Source organism: Tiliqua scincoides, chromosome 3 (genome assembly GCF_035046505.1).
Source record: "Tiliqua scincoides isolate rTilSci1 chromosome 3, rTilSci1.hap2, whole genome shotgun sequence".
Classification (NCBI taxonomy): Eukaryota; Metazoa; Chordata; class Lepidosauria; order Squamata; family Scincidae; genus Tiliqua; species Tiliqua scincoides.
The window spans coordinates 69,664,063-69,686,748 of NC_089823.1; the positions used below are offsets into that span (position 1 = coordinate 69,664,063).

At 43.4% G+C, this 22,686-nt stretch overlaps 2 protein-coding genes across 6 annotated transcripts in view; both read left to right on the forward strand.

Moving 5' to 3' along the window:
• RPGR (retinitis pigmentosa GTPase regulator) overlaps window positions 1-15,130 on the forward strand; it is a 51,113-nt gene extending 35,983 nt beyond the window's left edge. For all 3 annotated transcript variants that reach the window (XM_066619796.1, XM_066619795.1, XM_066619797.1), the window contains 4 exons: window positions 6,414-6,614; window positions 8,420-8,459; window positions 12,013-12,116; window positions 14,514-15,130. In XM_066619796.1, coding sequence (XP_066475893.1) covers window positions 6,414-6,614; window positions 8,420-8,459; window positions 12,013-12,116; window positions 14,514-14,738 — 570 coding nt within the window. In that variant the 3' untranslated portion in view covers window positions 14,739-15,130. The remainder of the gene's footprint in view (window positions 1-6,413; window positions 6,615-8,419; window positions 8,460-12,012; window positions 12,117-14,513) is intronic.
• A 3,664-nt stretch (window positions 15,131-18,794) lies between these two features.
• Window positions 18,795-22,686, forward strand: part of SRPX (sushi repeat containing protein X-linked) — a 52,835-nt gene continuing 48,943 nt past the window's right edge. For all 3 annotated transcript variants that reach the window (XM_066620874.1, XM_066620876.1, XM_066620875.1), the window contains exon 1: window positions 18,795-18,956. In XM_066620874.1, the coding sequence (XP_066476971.1) occupies window positions 18,887-18,956 (70 nt within the window). In that variant the 5' untranslated portion in view covers window positions 18,795-18,886. The remainder of the gene's footprint in view (window positions 18,957-22,686) is intronic.

The following is a 22,686-nucleotide window of genomic DNA, read 5'->3' on the forward strand; positions in this document are numbered from 1 at the left end:
TTAAATGGTTTTCTCCCAGGCTGGCTCCAATACCAGGGCTGAGTCCAGCAGGAAGAAAAACACTAAAAGCAATGGAGTGCAGCATGGTAAGGAAGGGGTGGGTAGTTTTGCTCTCCTCTCACCATGTGCTTCTTTTGTGCTTCCTACCCCACACTTTCATATTTAAATAGGGCACATGTGCATAACATGGATGTAGCTGCTCCATCACAAGGAGTTTGGCCTTTAGTTGGTTCTATTAGTCGGTTCCCTGGAATTAGGGAATATCAACTCCATGTATTTGGTTTTTTTTGTCTTGTGTAGCAGACTTGGATCCTAAGACTTAACCACATCAGCTGACTAACACACAAATTATAGTTTTAGTAATTTTCAGGTAGTTCATACTGCCAGTCTGTCCTGTTACATTGGTAGTTCCCTTTCTCCCAATAAAATGGCAAATAGCTGTCCTCTGAAGTATTTGGAAGTGAGCTTAACAAAGTGATACAAGCCTAATAGTTCAGTCATATGGGGCCCTGCCTATAAAGGGTTCGGAGTCACAAAAAACCAATGCATCTTCTAATTGTTACCTTTTACTAGTGCTTTAAGAGGCACCGTTAACTTCTGTCTTACTGCAATAGTAGCATACCAAGTCTGACAATTATATTCTGTCAGGTGCTTGATGGGTACTAGGCACCAATGGGTGCTGTGATATGATGGCAGGAATTGCAGTACCATGTTGCAGCTGTTTAATAGTTCCTTTAGCATAATGAGTGTGGAACCATAAATATTAAGATACAGGAGAGAACAGGAACTTTGGATCCAGGGATCGCCTCTAGCTTATATCTCTTTACATTCAGGTAATCTCTGTCACAATTAATTGGTCTCTTTTATTTCCATACTGCTTAATCCTTTTAGTTCCATAGTCCCTATTACCCCAGAGTTGCCTCTTTGAATTCTTCTTTGCAGGATTTGATATATTTGATTAGAGAATTTGGATTTTTCTTGATATGGAATCTGAAAAAAATTCAGTCCCTCTCTTGATCATTTGATGAATGGTAAATAGGCTACCTTGAACATATCCATGTCCGTGGTACATAGAAAACAGACCTTTATTTTGTCCTGTACAAATTGTTTTTTAAAATGTTGTGGTGAGATCTAAAGAAGGGACATGCAAATGCTGGAAACAGCCACGTACTCAACTAGAACTTTATTTGCTATTTTTTTATAGAAATTTGACTGCCAAAGCAGCAAACCACTGTTCAGTAAAGAAGCTTGGGCAGTGGGAACAGATGTTAATAAATTGAGAAACAAAGCACTAGCTGCAGTGTAAAATTCTCTCTTACCCCTTTGTGTCTCCTTTACGTCCCAGCCATACAATATAATCCTGTTTACTTGAAACGTGTTTAAATGCATGTTTACTTGAAAATAAGTCCCATTGAGTTCAGTGGGACTTACTTCAGTAGTAGCCAAACGTGACCATCTAGGTCAAGGGTGTGGAATGAGTTATCAGGAAGGTTTCACTCCTTCACTCAAGTAACTTGATGACATAATCAAAGCAAAGTTATATATTTCCCAGCTTACAGGAAGTGTTTTTATTCTCTGCCAATCACCTGATAACCCATTTCGTGGGAGCTCAAAGGAGAGCATCCACTTGCTCACCTGTGACTGCAATGCCTGGCAATTTCTTGAGCAATGTAAGTAGCTTAAACTAGGGTCTGTGTAGCTAGATTATGATTTACTTTTTCTGTTAAGTGACTCCAGTGTGCATATTTCCCTGGGTAGGAGGAACTGACTGACGAGGGGGCTGTGGACTGAGAGTCTGAGCAGCATCTCAGCTCCGTCTGATGGATGTTAATGGTCACTGCATCCATTTGAGAAAAACTTTTATGTTTTCCAGCCAAGCTCGGGCATTTTCTGTCAGCCTGCTTGTACTTTTACTACTCACTTTTTTGCCCATATTGTTTAATCTCTGCCCCCCCTTTTTACTTTTAATAAACTAGTTTAATTTTGCTCTTTGTCTGTCTGGTCCATGTACATGGATAATTCAGTGAATTGTCATGTCTCTGCCTCGGAGATGCTACTGTGGGTTTGATTTTTAATCAGTACCTCTGGAGTTCACGGTTCTCCTGGGAGGGAAGTTTTCCCAGATGACCCTCCTCTGCCTGATCTCTATAGCCTGGGATGGTGGCAGCAGATACAAACTATTTAGGTTTTTTCCTCATGCAGTTGCTGGTACAAGGAAAAACCTTTGGTATTTTTTATTCGGCCTCTCAGGCTATCAAAACCAAGTAGATAATGGCCATCTGGGAAAAAAACAGCCCTCCCAGGAGAGTACTGAACCCTAGAGGGAAAGCAGGGACTAGGAAGGAATGTGTGTGTGCATGTGTGCTAAAAGGCGCCATTCCGCGTGGTCATCCAGGATCGCCCTACATGAAGCAGGTCACTTCAGGCATCAGATTGTGGACCAGTTCTGAGGGACAACGTGGTAGCCCACTCTCATGTTGCGCAGATGACCTGTAGAAGAAAGAAGGCAAATTAGCACCACATCACTTTTCCTTTTCCCTTCTTATTAGAAAATGGGGGAGGGGGGCAGAGATTTGAAAGAAGAAAGGAATTAGCGTGTGATTTTAATAGGGAAAAAAAGAGAAAGGAGAGGAAAGGGAGGGGAAAAAGAGGAAAGGAGAGGAAAGGGATTTGTTGCTCTACTTCAGGCAGCCAAATGTCATGGACTAGCATTATTACTTACCAAGCAAGCCAGTGATTGGTTTCAAACGATCTCCCTTTCATCTGAGAAGTTCCTCTGCCACTCAACACACAAGTCTGGCTTTATTTTGCCTTGATGTGAATAAATAGAAGAGGTTTCCTGGATAAGACAAAGAGGCCTTGTGAGACAATCCGGAAGCAGGGGTGGGAGGGGAAAAAGGCTATTTTGAGACTTCTGCTTAAATAATGACAAAGGTTTGGAGGAAATATTGGTTTTTTCATAAGGATCAACTTTAGACATGTGCTGTGACCATAACAGGAAGGACTTGACTTTCCAGGATGTGGCACACCAAAGGTAATTTAGTACCTCTAGTCATAGTGTATAGAGTATACTAGAAACTTGTGTTCCTATTTCTTGTGAATGTGTTCCATGTTGTTTCTCTCTCCCATCTAAATGTTTTGCCTTCTGTAACTATGCCATTTGATTTATTATAATTGAAAGTGTGTGTTAAAAGGCAGATGATTTGCGGTGCCTAGTTAACTTTGGGCATTCTATTGCTGCTGAGGTGGGGATCTTTTTCTACTACTTCTCATGCAACCTGAAGGGCTCAGGCATCTGGAAAGACATTGGAAATAAAGGGCAGGATGCAAAGGCCTGGGAGGAACTTTCCTGAGCATTTGAGATCAGATTTGATCAGATTTCTGGATCAGATTTCCAGGGGGGCAAGTGGAGTTTTAAAGTGCATTAACAGATAGTTACTGACTGACAGTCGACAGCATCATTTCAAATATCAGTGCTGCCACATATAGTTGACCCGCATCGTACACAAGGTTACATTCTGAGGTCAGCGCATAAAACCAAAGTCATGTATAGATGAATCTCCCTTAAATCCAACAAATATGTACTATCTCTTTAGCAACTGACAGCACAATATGAAACTAGGAAATCGGACAACTGAGGGAACAGCAGCTTCTTTCTCCTATTTCAGGCTCACTCCAGAACATAAATGGAATAAGTTGAATGGCAGGAGGAATCGCCCTTACTGTTTAAACTGTTGTTTTTCTCTGTCTTTTTAGGGGTGTGTGTGTTGATATACTTGAATTCAGGCAGCTCAATTATGTATGAGTTGTAGACCAACTGTACTTCCCCAGTAAAGACTGGAGAAGTCAGTAGAGGCAATTGCTGCTGTCAGCCAGAGGACTAAGGGCCCAATCTGGGGGGCCTCCAGCACTTTACTGGGTCAGCACCAGTACGGGCCAGTGCAAAATAAGAGCTCCAGGCAGTGGTAAGGGCTTTCAGGGTGGGAGTGAGGCGTTCCAGGGAGGGGAGAGGAACTGGCCTGGGAGGATTTTGGAGACAGTGGAAGGCTCTGCTGCAGTATCCTATCTTCCCTCCTGGTCTGGGCAGCCTGAAACGGGACACCTCAGCTCTACGCCTGTTCAAATGTGGGTGCAGAGTCGAGGAGACCCGTTGCCGCCGGCTGCTGTCTATCTGGGGTAAGGGAGAAAATGCCTCCTTCCCCCAAGGAGACCTCCAGCAGTGTCCCAGTACCCACAGGATCCGGCGGTTGCCATTTTGGCATCACTGAAGCTGTGGTCACTGGGAACCATAGGATTGGGCTGTAAGATCCCTGGAAGATTTCACCCCCTGCCTCTCAGAATGAACACCATTGCAAGGGGAAGAGCAACTGGGTCCTCACCATTGATCAGAGAGTGAAGCAGCTGCACTTCCTGCTTGGAAAAGGACTCTGCTCCAACTGGAGAAGTGAGTGGAAGACTAAGGGGCTACTGGGTTTTGTTGGGCTGTTAATGTAAGCTCCCCTGGGGACCATTTTGTTCAAAAGCAGGATATATTTCTTTAGATGAATATGATGGGAGTCCCTTAAGTAACTCCCTGGTGAATAAATCTTTCACATAAAATACATACATACTGTACATACTTTGGAATTCTCTAGCATTTATACATGCATCATAAATAATCTATTTTGAAGTCAAGTATGATAGTCACTGAAAAGGTTGTTAATATCAATCTTTTTTTAGCTAAAAGGCAAAAGAATTTAACACAGAATACAATTGCAAATAAGGACAGTTATCAAAAACAAGTGTTTCTCAACTCAAAATAGTCAATGCATGTTTCTTAAAATAATTATGGTGCCCTATAATAATCATTTATATGAAGTTGCTACTTTAGTTCTGCCAACACAAGTTAACCTATTTTGTTGGTTTATTGTACCAACTTTAGTGTACTTTATTAGTACATTATGTAGTTTATCATCTCAGTTTTATGAGAGATAGCCCAAATATTTATGTATCAGCAGACATACAGATGGGATTTTTGTAAACAAGATCTATATCATATTCTCAAGGAGAATGCTCATGAAAATGTTTCAATCTCAATGTCTTAAATTTTACACACTCAGACAAACTTAGTCTTAGAGCGCAATCCAGCCCTTGACTTGGGTTGGCGCAAGTCCCTTGTGCCAGCCCAGGAGGGTCGCAAATGTGCCATAAAGCATGTTTGTGCCTCCTCGGGAGAAAGCCAGGCTGGTGCTCAGAGAAGCGCTGGCCTGCAGAGGCTGATGCAAGCCTCCGTGCCAGCTTCCTCCAAGTGCCTTGCCTCAGCATGGCTGCACTGACACAAGGCAGGGGGGCGGGGAAGAGGTGGGAGGAAAGCATTCCTGGGTGGGTGGAGGGTGGGTGTTGGGCAGCCCTGGGGGCAGGGAGAGGGAGGCGGGGCTGGGATCCAGCAGTTATACTGGATTCCAACCCATTTCTGGTAAGAATGAAGCTGCTCCAAGTCACTCTGCTCCGCTCTCCTTGGACTTGCACTACCTCAAGAGGTGGCGTAAGTCCGAGGAGACCCATAAGGGCCAGTGGCCCTTACCCGGAGGTAAGGAGAAATGTTTAACCTTGCCTCTGGCTGAGCCGCTTATGGCCCCTATCCTGCACTGGATACAGCGCAAGCCTCTTGTCTTGCCTGTTCCAGCACAGGCTAGGACTGCCACCGTTAATTACATCTGCAGACATTCTGCTGTTGTGCCTTTGCCACCTTGGACATAATTTTAGCAGAATTGCTGTAACTGCAGAATATAGTGTTAATGATATGTTTGTGGATTTTTTTGCAAGTTTCTTGTGCATCAAAATGCATTTTTTTCATTCAATTATTTCCCCAACATGTCTTCATGCTGATAGCTATAAATTAGCCGAAACCCCTTTGTATTATTGCTGGTCTGAGAATGGCTATAGTCTCATACTGACTTCATTGTATCTTAGCAGTCACAGAATTGGAAAGTATTTAATTTACAGTAACTGCTGTGCTTTCATAGAAAATGAGCCTGATCTGAATGACTTGCACATTTGAGAGAGAGAGAGAGATGAACATTATTTTGATATTTGAGAAATTAAAATTCTTTTGAAATAAAGAATTATTATATAGAATATAATCAGGAAAGAAGATTTTAAAAAATCAACCAAGGACAGAAACATTTGACTATCTGGTCAGAGCTGGAATTCAACTTCTATCTAGCCAATCTGTTGAGGTAATTAAGACAATTTTGCAATGCATCCACTGTATGAGGTCCCAGAACTCTCTGTAAATGAAGCTCTTATATTCTTAAGAAAAAAAAAATCTAAATGATGGATATCTGTTTCTGAGCAGGGTAAATAGCTGATATGGGTTTGCAAGGTTCTACATTATCTAGGCTATAAAACATTTGCTTTCAATTATATCACAGGATCAGCAATCATCTGAAGAGGAAGAAAGTGATGGTGGCAATGAAGATGATGAAGACTATGATGAAAAAGAGGAATCAGACGAAGAAGAACAAGATGCAGCAGCAGAACATAATAATGATCAAGCACCTGAAGATGCAGGACAGAGCAGTAAATCATTGGCAAGAGGGGAAGCTCATCAGCTGGCTCCAGAAACCATTGAGGTAATTATTTGCTTATTTTCTTATTTGCTTGTATTTCTTAAGAATGCAGTGGTATATCTTGTGTTACCTAGTGTCCTGTTAATCACAATCCAGAGCTGAGCTATAGATTTGCATTATTCTGCAATTCAGATACTGGCACTCCCCAATTTACATAAGTGCTCCATTCCAGACAACCTTCTATAATTTGATTTTTATGCAAGTCAGAATCCCTTTCCCAGTTCACACAGCACTGGAACAAAGAGGGAAATGAGGAACACAGGGAGATATATTTCTGCTGCCACTGCTACTACTACAAGCCCCCAACTCATGTAAGTACAGAAAGCATTGTCATTGGGGGCAGATTAGGGGGGAGCAGCACCAACTGCCTCCCTTCAGTCCTCCATAAACTGAGCTAGCCTCCTACCTGTCCCTTCCTCTGCACATGTCCTTCAAACAAAGGAGGAAATGTGGAGCACACTGCATTTCATGCTTTGTTTAAAGATCCCACAGAGGGAGGGGCGAGGTCTGTAGAAAGAAGCTGCATTCTGATCTGAGGCCTGTATCAAGGCTTAAAAAAGTCAAAATTACACAAGGTTTATGTAAATCGGGACCTGCTGTGATATGCTGATGAAGCAACATAGGTACCACTATGAAAGAGGTCTAGAATAGATTTTTGTCACTAGAATCCCTCTGTTTTAATTTATTTGAAAAATTTGGTAATATGACATTTTCCACTTTAATTTAGTAGCTATTTACTATAGTAATGAACAACTGGCTCTATATAAGTTTGTGGATTTGGCACTTCCATATCAGCAGAGCCTGTATCCACAGTTTCAGTTGACTGAGGATCGGGTCTGCAGTCCCCCTGTCCCATACCCCCTCCGGAAGTGAGGGGGAGCCTTGCCGCTGGAGGGTCTTCTGAACCCAGCGGAGGCCACCTGCATCCACTCATGGTCTCTGTAGGCCTCAGAATGACTATAAGGGTGGAAAAAAATACTTCTAGTTTTATCATAAAACCAGAAATGACATTTTTATTGATGTATAAAGTAGTGTTTCTCAAACTGTGGGTTGGGACCCACTAGGTGGGTTGCGAGCCAATTTCAGATGGGTCACGTGGCACCTAGCTCAGCTGCCATTGAAAATACAGGGTACAGGGCTGCAGAGCAGGGCGGGCTCCTAATGGGAGAGAGGCCTGGCGTTTTGTCCTGAATAGGTGGGAAGGTGGGATGCTGGAAAGGGGGGAGGGCTGTGTGGTTGGAGAAGGAACAAAGTCAGTGTACTGCTTTGACCTATGCAAAATGACAGCACAAGTGTGCTGTGTAATGGAACCTTTGGCTGATTGCAGCTTAGGTTTGAAGTATAAGTTGATGATGTCACTTCTGACCATGAGGTCACTTTCAGGTTAATGGCATAACTTCCCGACAGACTGTCATTCTAGAAAGTGGGTCCCACTGTTCAAAAATTTGAGAATCATTGTAAAGAGTTGTGAGGCCCTGGGAAGCTCTGCATGTTTTTGGGGGGTGAGGGGACATCCCCCTGTATCTGAGGATTCAGCAATCCATGGGGGAGGGGGTTCAGATCAAACCCCCCTCCCCCCCGAATACAGGGACATGCCTATGTACTATGCAATCCTAAGAATGTTTTGGAAAAGTACATTCCATGGTGTTCAATGAGACCTACTCCTTAGGGTTGCAGCTTAAATGATGCTACAGTTAAACAAATTGATGTTAACTTTATTCCTTTTGAATTTTTAAAAATGTCACAATTAAACATTTTCTATGAATCCTATATGAAAGGTTATAGTTTCTTGTATTCTTGATTTCTAGAAAGAAGAGGCTGCTCCAGACGATGAAACAACTCGGCAAGGTGGGAACTAATGTGCTAATCTACTTTTAAACTTTTATCTAACAGAATTTTGTTTCTAGAAACACTGAATACTGCAGGCTTCTGTTCAGAGCAGCACTCTCCTTTTCTAAGATAATCTTACCTTTTCCTGGATCTATAACTGATACCTTAACCACAGTCACCAAAGCTTATGTGGCTCCAGTTCAGCTACAGAGATTTCCCATGAAATAATAGCTTTGTGCTAGTAGTGTCACATTCAGATAGGTGGAGAGATTACAACACATTCAGATATCACTGGCTGTAATATTTTATGGGTCTCATCAGCAGGTATTCATTATGGTATCCCATGCTGAAATCAGTACAAATTCAGTGACAGGCACTACACTACATGAAAGTTGGTGTAGTATAGCGAACTTTCCTGGTTTGAAAGAAACCTTTGCCTGGTTTGAAAGTTTCCCTTTGCCAGAAACTCAGTAGGTGGCTTTAGGAAAGGTAGGCAATCCTGTCCACACTTACCTGGGAGTAAGCCCCGTTGCCTATAATGGGACTTACTTCAGAGTAGAGATGCATAGGATTGAGCTGTTACTCTCTTTACCTAACCTCCCCAGTTGCAATAAAGGGTCAGTAATACTTACCTTGATGTTGTTTTTACAACAACCTTGTAAAGGTAAGTAATATATGTTAACTGATTTGTACACAGAAAGCACAATATAATTGTTCAGTATTATTATTAATAAGTTGGGACTAACAAATCCTTGTTGAATCTCAGTTTGCTAAATATAGGCTAATTGTACAATCCAGCTTTTTAAGATAATTTATCACCCTTCTTAATATGGGAAATATGTTATGTTATGAAATGAACATATGAAGCTGTCTCCTACTGAGTTGGACCACTGGTCTGCCTAGTTCAGCATTGTCTGTGCTGATCGGCAGTGACTCCCAGAGTTTTAGGCAGGGGTCCTTCCCAGCCCATTGGTCCTTCCCAGGAGATGCTAAGGACTGAACCGGATACTTTCTACATAAAAATCAAGTGCTCTACTGTTGAGCTACAACCACCTCTCTGTGTTGTGTTGGCCTTGTGAGAAGGTGTGCTGTTTTCTTGTGTTTTTAAAAAATGAATTTGAATATTGTTTACACATTAAAAATACCAGTTTACTATGACCTTAATGTAAATAATATGAAAGTAAAAAGGAGAACCTCTTATAGATGGCTGATAAAATCTCCTGGCAGAGGTAGAGAAAAATAACTTCTGCATAAGCTCACAGAACTGTCAGTCAACACAGATACAAAATTGGACCAATTGGCACAAGGCAGGAAAACATATACATAGAAAATATAGACATTACATAAAATAATGGAAATTCCCATGCAGGAGTCAAAACTTCCGACATTGTTATATTCCGCAATAACCAAACATGCTATGGTGTTTGAAACTGAAGACTGAAACCTGCCAGTCTATATCATGACTACAATGAAATCAGAAGGAAGACTGATATTATCTTCAGTGGGTTCGAGCTTCAGCTTCTTGCCATAAGAAATCTAATGGAAATAGATGGGTGGCAATTACTACACAACACTGGCATTTACAGTCAATGTGCCAAATGCAACTAGAACTGGGCTGCATTTTCTGCAAAGTCCTGGGGCTATTTGTAAGAAGAAAAAAGAAAGCTTTTGTAGAGAAGGAAGCTTTTTTTTTTTAATGCATTGAAGAAGAAAGTCCTTGCTGGTTAGGATTGCTAGACTTTTTTTCCCCAGAGGGTCTCAGATGTACCCTTAATTTTACAGTAACTGCTGAATAGCCACATGCCCCTCTGCCTTTGCCACGTTGTCATTGTGGTCTGCTTTGTGTTAGCTAGAAAAATAACTGAACTCTGCCAATTTTAAACTAGAAAGAGACAAAACACTGTTAATGCCAACTGTATTAAGTGTATAAAGTTCCAGGTCAGCTTCAGGAAGTTTTCTCTAAATATAGTAGAGTTGTTTTGAATCTTGTCTGTTTCTGCAATGTTGTAATTTTTTTTCAAATGTTAAAAAAGAGCAATATAGTATAATTGTCTTCTGGTTGTCATTTTAGGTACTTGTAGTAATGAAAGAAATATTGGTGGCTCTTTTTAGGTTTGCAGGTTAAAACAAAGGTAGAACACAATCATGGTAATAGGCTTAAATTAAACCCTTGAGTCAAAGGGACTGAAGACTAGAAGAAGAAATACTGATCTTAATGTGACCTTTGAGGGCTTTGATTCCAGCCCTCAAGTCTATCTTCTCAAAGTTTGGTTGGTAACAAATACCAAAGACTTCAGTACTACACTGACCATGCAGGTATTGCTGGAGTTTCTTAGCATGCAGATAGAAATCATTGCATTGCTGGATTGTAACAGTGGGATTCTTACACTAGAGAAGTGTCCGTTTTCAGAATTGGAAGTCTTCCAAAACGCTGGTGTTTAAAGGCACAGCTGGTGCAACAGAGCAAAGGGGATGCAAACTGATGTTCTTGTGCAGTCAGCCAGCATGCAGTTGATGCTGGTCTTTCCAAGGAATTTGCGCATCCATGCCAGACTAGTAAATGCCTTGAGACTGCCTGTTAGCAATTGATGAGATGCTACAAAATGAAAGGTTTAGAAGAATAGTGAATTGCCTGTTGGAATGATGTACTATATTGACTTCCATGGGAGAAAGTAACAATCTTCATTCAGGGACACAACTAAGGTAAAACCTGCTGCCTCCACCTAGTTCTGGTGACTTCAATGTCAGGAGGCAATTTTGTCACCAGTTCCACTATTCTTCCTGATAGATTAGCAATCTTGCTATTTGCCACTTATAAATCAAGGTCTTTCATTGATGTATATGAAACTAAATAAATAGCATTGTCTCTTGGTTGTGGTTCTGAATGTCTTTGCAAAGGAATGGAAGGTATGCTGCACTAGAGATGTTGCTTGACCAACCTACAGAAAGCTTGGAATTATACATAAAATCTATGGTAAAATGACAGAGTTCTAAAGCAGGTTCATATATGGAACCCCTGCCCATGCAGGCTTGAGACAGGAGGATTCTTGCAGGAAATGTCCAGCCTGTACAACTAATTTATCACTTTCAGGAATGTTGCTGGGGAATAGGTGCCTCCTTTATCCAGAATCACTATTTGTTTGCCCACATATGCACTGAAAGAGAGCCAGAGGACTTTTCTTTGTGGAGGTGCTTTTAGTAATACAAGATAAAATTCTCTGATGCAAGACAGCTCAGAAATCTTAGGAAACCTTACAGAATCAATAGGTTATATTTGCCTTTTTCTTGCTTTGATATAGAGCATTATTTGCTTTCTGTTGCCTGTGAGACTTTTAGTCAAAACATTTTAAATGCCAATTATTAAACCCATTCTTCTATCGTAAGCATCTGGAATTCAGTAAAAAAGTAAAAATAGATATGAGCTAAATAAAACTAAAATGTTTGAGGTTTGGTTATATAGTTTCAGCCTAACTATCATGTTAACCTATACATGTAAGATGAAGGGCTTGTGGCTTTAGGGCTGTGATTGAATAAGGGTTTCTAAAATCCATGGCTAATATGTTTTTTTTAGAGAGTGAGAATCCTGAGGTACATGCCACAAATGATTCTTCAGGAGCAACTACAGATACTTATGATAACAGAACATCTGGAAGATCACTGGGGAGGACAAAAAGGGTAAGAAATTGAAGTTTAATCCAACATAATTTAACAAAAAAGAAGGTAGTATACAGGAAAACATGTTAAGAACTGTTCCTCTCACTTCCTTTCTATCTTTTCTTTTCTTTTTTGGAGGCTTACTTCTGAAATATAATTACGAGAATATCTCTCTGTAATAGTAGAAATTATGGGGCATGAAGAACTCAACAGTTATGCTTCCCAGCACGCATTCTAATCCTGTAATTGCCATCCACTGACTGCAGTACAGACAGAGATGGGGGAGTACCATAGACTCAAGACATGTGCAGTATAAACTATGATGGTTAGTGATTAGGATGTACTCAAAACTGTATGTTTTGTCACACTATAACACACTATAAGTTATGTCAGCAGTGTATATATATAAAAGATCTATAATAAGTCAATTTCACAGATAGGTCAAGGGCAGATCTTGAACCAAAATCATGGAGTTTTCTTTGACCCTTTGAATAAGTCGTGGAGGGGGAGGGTGGTTTACAAAACTTAGGGGGGGGGGTGCTTGACTATAATCTTGTCTGATTTTACCCACTTGAGGCCAGATCCTGAAAAATTACATACCAGTAATTGTTACCTGAGAACTGGACAGTCTCTAATTTATTTAAAAAATAGTAAAAGATACATTTTTATTCATTAACTTTTTAAATTCTGGTATTCACAATCTTTTTGTAAACACTATCAGAGTAAGTGCACTGTAAACAACTTACCAGTAGAACCATTAATCAAATCCTTCTTTAAGGTGCCTGGTGTGTTAAGCCAGAGGCTCACCATGTAACATGTAACACATAACTGGGAATGTGCAATTTAGTTCACAGCTGAGAGACAAGCAACAAGGACTGAGCATGAGCAGCTACACAAAGTTGCAACCTGATTTACTCAGAAGTAGACCAGTTGCTTTCCATGGGTGTTATTCTTAAGTAATGGTGCACTGAATTGTAGCCTGGAACTTTGTTTTAGATGGAAGTGAGGATTACATCCTGGTGTTTTAAAAACCAGACCTATACCAGACATTTGCAAAATGGTGCAAAATGCAAAATTTGCAAAATGTTTTTTTAAATGGTGCAAAATGTTTTGCAAAACATTTGCAGAATGGTGCAGAAGGGTTGCATGTGATCCTTCGAAAGAGAACGAGGCTTGCTTGATTTAAATGGAAGCCTTGAGCCCTGGCTTACATTTTTCTCAGGAGAAAGGAGTGAAAGGCTTACCTTTGGCTGCAGCTTGCAGAGACTAATGCTCTAGTTGCCCTGGAGACAAATAGCCCTTAATTATCTCTGCATTGTCCTCTTACTCTCTTCTGGGGGTTTCTCCTGCCTGCATGAGTAGCCCTAACCCCCAGTGAACCACAGATAAGGCAAGGAGATGATTTACATTTGATTTATTGGCAGAAATTTCTCGACTTCTAGGTGAATATCTACTGTGATCTTTTATGCCAGATCCCAACCCCTGTTCCAGGGGAGAACGGAGCGGCTCCAAGCTGCTTCACTCTCCTTGGACTTGTGCCATCTCAAGAGGTGGCGCAAGTCCAAGGAGACCCATAGGGGCCAGCGGCCCTTACCCGGAGGTAAGGGGAAATGTTTCCCCTTGCCTCTGGCTGAACCACTTATGGCCCCTATCCTGCGCTGGAGGAGGATTGTGCCCTAAGAATTATTATCCATGCTCACAACTGGATTGAAACCAGGCAAGATTGCATTTTCTTCAGATCAGTCGTGTCTGGAAGCACAACCAATCATAGGAAAAGCTCATTTTTCAAATGTATGCTTTTAGAGGTAAGCATTTACTTTGGGGTTTGTGGCCTAGTCGTGTCATCTATGCATTACCGTCACCCTCACAAATCTCTATTAAATTTAACACAATGTTTGACATCACGTTACTTCCAGATAGGGCAGAAGTTACTCAGTCTTGCTGTCTGAAAAATAATGGTCATCATTTCTTTGATTGGATAAATGTAATGTTTTCTACACACTGAATATATTCTTCTGTCTCAGTGTAGAATGCCTTGCTATGTATATATTACCATTCTGTAAGTATAATTTTTTTTCCACAATCTGCTTGTATGTTGTAAGCAAACATCTGTTATCAGTTATGATACAATTACATCATACTATGTTACATTCATTAATTGGGATTGTTACTCCTTTATCCTGGTTCTATTGGCTGCGGTTCAGTGCACAGTTAAATGTCTTTAAGACTCCAAGCCAAGTACACTTTATTGGAAGTAAGCCCTGTTGAACACAATGGGACAATTCTGAGAAATTCATCTTTCTGTATTTATGTGCTTTTTTGGTAATGAAACAAAGCCTTTTTTTTCTTTTTAACTAGTGTATATAACAATCTTCAGTTTTTAGAGTCCATAATAACTTTTTGTGTATGCCTGTTTAGTTTTCTCTCTTTAGATTAAAGTCCTCAAAGCAGAAGAATGCGCACAGCTGTGATGAAAACAGACATGAAAAACTACCTCAGAGTGAACAGGCGACTGCCAAGCAAGTAGGTGGACCTGAAGAACGTTCTAAAGATGAAAATGAGAATAACACTCGGGAAAATCAAAAGGAACCACCACCAGCAGATGAGGGCAGAAAAGCGTCTTCTACCTGTGTCATACTTTAATACTGAAGCAAATGATGCTTGCATACATGTGATGTTATAAATGAAAAATTGCAAGCAGTTACTGGAGTTTATACTTGAAAACAATAATGGCATGTAATGATTATTGTGATGGATTTTTTTTTTGTAAAATTAGCATTTTTTGGATTGATTTACCTTTGTTGTGGACCAACTTCGTAGTATTTATTTGTATTCATAATGTTAGATACTTCAACAGATATGGTTATCGCAGTCTTACTGAAGTGTTGTGGCCTTAACTTTTCAGTGTTGTAATAAAAAATATATTTTTGTACATCAGAAGTTGGATCAAGGCATTTTATAATTTTTTCTAAACAAATTTGTTTTGAATCTATATAAATAAACATTGTAAATATTTTCTTTATTTGATTCAACAAGACAACCAGAAGAATGTTTATATAAAATATTCATTCAACTTTTGAAAGTAGTAATAAAATTCATAAGCATTGAAAGTGCCATGTCTCTTCAACAAGGTAATTTAGCACAATTTAATTATGAGTTAATAAATATGTATAATGAGAGGGATTGGGGCCGAGCTGGCTTCTCCCATAGCAAGAATGGTGACATCATCCATGGGACCACTAAGATACTGCCTTTGAATCTTAGCACCCAATCCTATCTAACTTTCCAGCACTGATGCAGCTGCAATGCAGCCCTGTTGGCATGGCTGCATTGGCACTGGAAAGTTGGATAGGATTGGGCCCTAAGAGGATAAGCAATATCAGTTTCAGCAGGAGGCAAATTTGCCTAGAGGTATATATTGATGCCTTGTCCGCTGTCTTTTCACAGGCTATCTGGCAGACAATATGAAGCTCATGTTACGTTAAGAGCCCAAGCCCACCTTTCCCCCTTGGTGCTGGTGTAGCTGCACTGAAAAGGAGTGCACTGTATCCAGCAGGAGGGAGGGAGATCAGGAGGCTTCAGAGGGGAAAGGAGATTTAAATCCCCTACTCTTCTGTAAACATCCTGCTTTACAATGGATCTTGTTGGACTTACACCAGCTCTGTAAGTGCAAGGTGAGAAAGGGATGGGGAGACTGCAACATGAGGGGATAGGTTCTGGTATGCGCCATCACCATCAGATCCATCCCCTTCCGCAGCCTCCCTGTTCTTTCCCACCACTGCCTTTCCTGTTTTGGTGGGTACAATGAGGTCTAGTGACATCCTGGGAGCACTACTATCTCTTGTGGCAACACTCCCCAAATGGCTGTCAACTGAGCGCTCTGCACTGTGGTCAGCCCAGGTCAGCATAGAATTGGACTGTAAGGCTGCAATCCTAACCACATTTTCCTGAGAGTAAGCCCCATTGAACAAAATAGGACTTACTTCTAAGTAGGCTTGTTAGGCTTGTGCCCTAAGGCTACAATTCTATGCAAATTTACCTTTCAAGTAAGCCCTATCGAATACAGTGGGACTTCTGAGAAAAGATGTATAGGTTAGCAATCTAATAGACGTTTTATGTTTATTTGGAACTTCAGAACACTGTTTTTCAATCTTTATATATGTTTTAAACCTACCCCAACTCACTCCAACAGTCTGGGATGAAAGGAATCAGATATTTAAGGAAGTATAATTTTCCAAATAAAAAGCGGCAGGAAAACATACTAATAAAGACTTTTAAATTGTCATAAATTTAAAGTTGGTGTAGTCTTAATAAGGTGTGAATGGGTGGGATGCTATGATGAGCTCCTGTCTGTTGAAATTTACCACTATACCACTGGTTTCCACCCATAGCTAGTTGCCATGCAATTGATGTTAGGCAACGGGAAGAGAACTGAATGGTTCATTGCTTTCTAGATCTCATTTTCCCCCCTCAGCAATGAAGACTGCCAAGACAGCTACACAATTTTCATTACAAAGGTAACATTCAACTATTACTGATTGTAACACTGTTTTGAATCATTGGACTGTCACCTACAAAAAAAAAATGACCTCACCAATATATTGTGAGGATTTAACAACACCTCCTCCGCTTTTCACTTTACACATTCTGCAGTCTGAGCCCGGGTATCTGCTTTACCTCAGTTTCCAAGACTTGGCTAGCATCCACTTCTTTAAAAATCCATTTAACTTTATTTTTCCTGCAGGATTCTTACCAGCTAGACTCACTATCTCATGTAGATTATTTCCTCCTATTGGGAGTGGTTCTTTATATTTTGGTCATGCTGTCATTTTATAACATCATTTGCATGAATTTCCAAGCTAGCATTTTAATATGCAATCAATGCAGTAGCTGGGGAGAAGCCACAAATCTTTTTTCACAGTATGTACTTCCCTTGCAGGGGAAATGCCATTTCTATTTGTATTTGCATACAATTCTATTTGCATACAATTTTTTTTGCATAATTTGCAAAAAAATACAAAAAATACAGTTATATTAATTATTACATGTTTTGCTTTGAAGTGATGTGGAGATTTTAGTCACAGCACCACTGGGGTAGTATGCATGACAATATTTTTATTATACCATCAGCACATCTGGTGCTGTAAGAAGTGATGGATAACACAGGGCCCTGCTCCCACAGAGCCTACAATCAAATGCAGATAGTAAGAAACAATGGAGTGGGAGAAGAATGTGGAAATTATGTCTTGGTTACAGTTGGGAAGAAGCATTAAGAGGACACGGCAAAAGACCACATGGGAAAAGGGGATTTTGAGGAGGGATTTGAATGAATAGTAGCACCACAAATGTCCTGGGATGAACTTACGCAGGGGGTGAAGGGGGTCAGCACAATGACCTCCAACAGGGTGATGGGTAGGTGTGAGCCAGCAAGTGGCGGTCAGCATGGGCCCAGCCTATCTCACACAGGGAAGAGCTGAGCAGCCTTTCCATCACAGCTGCTGGAAACACTAACACTGAGGCCAATGTGGTAGGCAAACATGTTGTTCAGAAGAGGCAGCCAGATGAGACAGCTGCTGGCCATGTGGAGTGCCCCTGCAGGAACAGAGCTTGCAACGCCAGGCAGACAGTGGGAATGGGCAACTGCTGCCAGCACAGAGGGGCACTGTTGACAGAGGAAGTGTAGGAGAGAAATAGGAGAAGAGAGGGAGGGTTATTAAGATTGGGAAGAGGCAAGTCTGCCCATTAATCATGGAGGATATATAAACACCTGAGGCCAACAGGAGAAAGGAGTTTCTGGCTGGGCATCTGCCCAGAAGGAGACACTGGGGGTGGAGAGTGATCCTCTCCCCAAGGGCACTTTCTGAGGCCTTGAAAGACAGGGTTTGCCCCTAGAGGACAGAAAAGGGGGTCTTGGGGGGGTTGACAGGTGGGGAAACCAAAAAGGTGTAGCAAGGCGGGTGCATGTGCTCAGGCTGCAATCCTATCCACACTTACATGGGTGTAAGTGCAGAGGTTTTCAAGACACTTGTGATGAGACGCGTCTTCCCCTTACCAGCCCTTTCGAGGCTCCACTCCCTGGTGCAGTCCAGCACAGGAGCGCTCACCTATTGCGGCAAGTTCTGACTTGTCTTGCACATTCCCTGCAGTGGCCTCCTGTCCTCCCCACGGCCCAGCGCAGGCACGTGCGCCCTGCTGGAGGGAGCATGAAGTGGGGCGGGGTATGCTCTGCGAGTGTGTGTGTGTATGCATGCATGCATGCGTGTCCTTCAGTTAGGAGCAAGAGTTTGCGAACTGCGCGGCGTGGGCACAAAACACCTTTCAGACTTCCCAGAACGAGCAACTGGCAGCCTAAGCCTCTGTCTGTCTCCTCAGAAGTAAGTCCCATGCCAGTCAATGGAGCTTGCTCCCAGGAAAGTGTGGCTAGCACTGCAGCCTCGCAGCCCTCGCCTAGGCACGTCTCCTCAGAAGTAAGTCCCATGACAGCCAGTGGAGCTGATCCCAGGAAGCGTGGCCTGAAGCCCACTCCACAGCGGTGGGAGGGCGCCGGAGGAGAGGGGGCTGCGCGCCTGCTCGCTCCGCAGGCACCCAGCAGGGCCACCGCAGACTCCTGGAGCAGCCTGCAGTTCCACTCGGCGCCCTGCGCCAGGGGGGCGGGGCGGGGAAGGGAAGGGAGGCTGCGGTGCAGGGAGCGCTCCAGCGCCAGCAGCAGCAGGGGGAGGAGTTTCCGAGGGGAGCCCCGCAGCCGGCTCGGTGCCCCCCTCCCCTCCGGCCTCAGATTCCAGGGGGACGACATGAGGGGCGCCTGCGTCTGCCTAGCCCTCCTGCTGGCGGTGGGCGCGCGCCTGGGCTTCGCGTTCCAAGGTAGGGGCTGCGGGCAAGGCGGCCAAGGGGGTGTGCAGAGGCGAGGGCAGTGGCGGGGCAGCCGCCTGCCGGGTTCGTGGAGGAGGGGGCGACGCTCCCGGAGCGCTGGAAGGAGCCGAGCAGGAAAGGCAGCAGCTGTTCTCCCACCGCAGCCCCCTGGAGGCAGCTCCAAGCTTTCCGCAAGTCTGCAAGGGTGGCTTGATTGAATGAGGAGGGCGGCTGGAAAGTGCAGGCTCCTCTCTTCCTGGGGGCTTGCCACGCTCTGGCCTGGGTGGGAGCCCTCCGGGGAAAAGCGCTTTCGGAGCCCGCGCGCCTTGCTCTCGTGGGCAGCCCACGCGTGTCCCGTAGCTGTGGGAGCCGAGAACGCAGCCGGTGGGACCTTCTGGGCCAGCAGCCCTTGGTGTGGCAGGCGGATTGCACCCGCAAAGGGACCAAGCCTTGTGGAAAGTGTCCTTAAGGGGGACCAGAGTGCACAGGTATAGTTACAGTAGGCATACTGGAGACCTGGGGGAAAGGAGAACCAGTGGGATACTTTAAGTTCAGGATACACTCTGTGGAAAGGACAGGGAGGGTTATTCGGGGTGGTGTGCCTCTGTGTCAGATCAGACAGAATCCAACTAACAAGAACACTTAGGGCAGCCATTTCAATCAGCCTGCCACGGTACACTGTGTGCCACGAATGGTCCGCAAGTGTGCTGTGGGTGTTTGGGAGAGGGTCATTTATTAACAGTGCCGTTGGGGGATGTGAGCTGCTCACCATCAACATGGTGCACCTTGTCAGTTGTCTAAAAACTGATGGTGTGCCTTGATAATTTGAGCACCTTGTCAGTGTGCTGTGAGATGAAGAAGGTTGAAAATCACTGGCTTAGGGGTAGCCAATGTTTCTGCAGAATAATTGTGGGTGGAAATACAAGGACCTCCATTTTTGTCATACTGGAGACATGTTACTGCTGTTGTGGCCAAAACGCTAAGGGTGACCTTGGTCTGGCAAAACAAATTGGGGAGGTATCCAGAGCAGAGGAGACCAGAGGAAAAAGTGTTCAACTCAGTTACCCTGGCATAGACTGGGTAAATTCATGTTCAGGTCATATCAAAGAGAACATTTCTAGATACCCTCACTGACTGCTCTAGAACAGTTGGTCTTGGAACCATCCAGAAATGAGGCGACCCTTAATCATTTGTGGTACCCAGGACTCAGTGCAAGATGTGCTGAACTGTTGGGGAATAGTGACCACAGAGCTCACTATTGGAGCACTAGTCAAGTGGAGTCAAAGATACTGTCAGAGGGACCAAGTCTTTTTTAGAAAATGGGAAGTCTTGCCCATATTAGGAGAACAAAGAGGAAAAAAGAATATGAGGAACACATGGCTAAAAAAACCAAGGCAAACAATAAAAACTTTAAATACATCAAAAGCAGGGAGGTGGTTGGACTGTCAGTTAAAGAGGGAATCAGAAGGAAGGTTACTGAGGGTATGGAGATTGTAGTGCAGCTGAATAAATGATTCATCTCTGTCTTTACTACTGAAGCCATAGGGTAGATATCTGTGCCTGAACAGCCTACAGAAATTCTGAAGACTGGGACTAAATTGAAATGTTAGAGGCCAAGATCCTTGAGCATATTGATAGATTCAAAATTAACAAATTGTTGTGTCCAGATGGCATTCACCAAGGGATTTGTAAGGAACTCAGATGTGAAATTGCTGACCTAACAAAAATATGTAAATTGTCCTTTAAGCTTCCATGCCAGAGGATGGGAAGGTAGGGAGTGTAACACTGATATTTAAAAAATCATCTGGGGCTGAGTTTGACCAGGAAATTACAGGCTGTTCGGCTTAACATCCATTCTGGGTAAACTGTGGAAAGCGTGATTACAGATCAAGCAAATAGAAGAACAAGCCTTACTACAGGAGAATCGGCATGGTTTTTGCAAAAGTAAGTCCTCAACAGATGGGAAACCTTAGCCTCTGAGCGTTCTGCTTGGAGGCAGGCTGTGCAGCATGGCCTTTCCCAGTCTGAAGAGACACTTGGCCAACAGACTGAGGCAAAGAAAGAAGGCCCATAGCCACGGAGACAGACCAGGGACACACTATACTTGCTCCCAGTGTGGAAGGGATTGTCACTCCCAGATCGGCCTTTTCAGCCACACTAGACGCTGGGCCAGAACCACCATTCAGAGCGCAATACCATAGTCTTTCAAGACTGAAGGTTGCCAACAAAAAAAAAAGTCCTGCCTCACTAACCTCAAGTTCTTTGAGATCGTCAACAGGCAGAGAGGCAGGCAATCTTGTTGACATTGTATGCTTGGACTTTCAAAAAGTATTTGACAAAATCCTTTCTCAGAGGTTCTTGAGAAAACTTACAGCCCAATCCTATCTAAATCCCTTTGCAGCAATGCAGCAGCACTGGTACAGATTCTGCTGCATCCCTTGGGGTAGGGCTTTTCAAAGCCTGTGGGCCCTGGCCTCTGCCCCCTTAAGGGGTGGGGGCAGCCTGGAGGCAGCGGCACAATCCCCAGGATCGCGCCGCTCAGGGGGCTGCAGGGGCTTGGGTGCACTTACCCAAGTCTCCTGCAGCCTCCCTGGAGTGCAGGGAGCCTGGTGCAACCTTTGGCAGGGCTCCCGCAGCAGTGAAAGCGGAGCAATCGCGTTCCACTTCCGCCTTAGCGCGATCCTGGGGATCATGCCGCTGCCTTCCACCCACCCCTGCTGCCTCCCCCCTGCCCCTGCAAGCACTTACAGTGGCTCAAACTCTCTATGAGAGTTTGAAAACCACTGCCTTGGGGGGATATTTGGCTGCTGGAGGTTTCCTTGGTGTCCCCTTACCCCAGAGTAAGCCCCATCAACTGCTGTGGGACAACTCAGACCTGCACCAGCGATATTGCTAGTGTACGTCTGCCTAGTTCCATGTAGATGGATCAGGCCTTGGAAGAGTGCTTGGATTTGGCATGTGTCCCCACCAAACCCACCCCTCCTGAGCCTGATCTGCCCATCCCCCACCTGATCTCCTTCCCATTCCTCTCATTCCCCACTCTGGCCATTCCACCCCCTACGCTGGGCTTACTTGTTCTGGCGGGCCTTTCATTGTCTACCCGTGTGCACGGGAAGGCTCTGGCCTTCCTCCCATTGTGCCAGCTGATAGTGGTGCAAAGTGCTTTATGGCTGCTTTGTGGTAGCCTGTGCTGGTGGAATAATAGTTCTGCCAGTGTTTCCTTTAGATAGGATTGGGCCATTAATAGTCTTTGAATAAAACAACAGATTCTTTTATGGATTTCTAATTGGTTCATTTGGTGGGCCACTGAGATACAGGAAGCTGGACTAGATGGGCCTATGGCCTGATCCAGCGGGGCTGTTCTTATGTCCCCCAAGGATCAGTCTTGTAACCAGTGCTTTTTAACTTGCTCATAAATGATCTGCAGTTTGGAGTAAACTGTGAGGTGACCACATTTGCAGATGATACCAGACTCTTCAAAGCAGACACTGAAATGCTCTGTGAGTTCTCACAAGTTGATAAATGGATGACCAAAGAGCAAATGTAGTTCTGTATACATAAGTGTGAATTGAGGCACATTGTGGCAAAAAATTCCAACTTCATCATTCCAACTGATAGCATCTGAGCAAACAAGGAAAGTGGTCTTTTGCTTGTGCTGGATAGCTAAATGAAAACATTGACCCAGTAGGCGACAGTGGTGAAGAAGGCAAATACCATGTTGGGGTCATTAGGAGAGGGATCG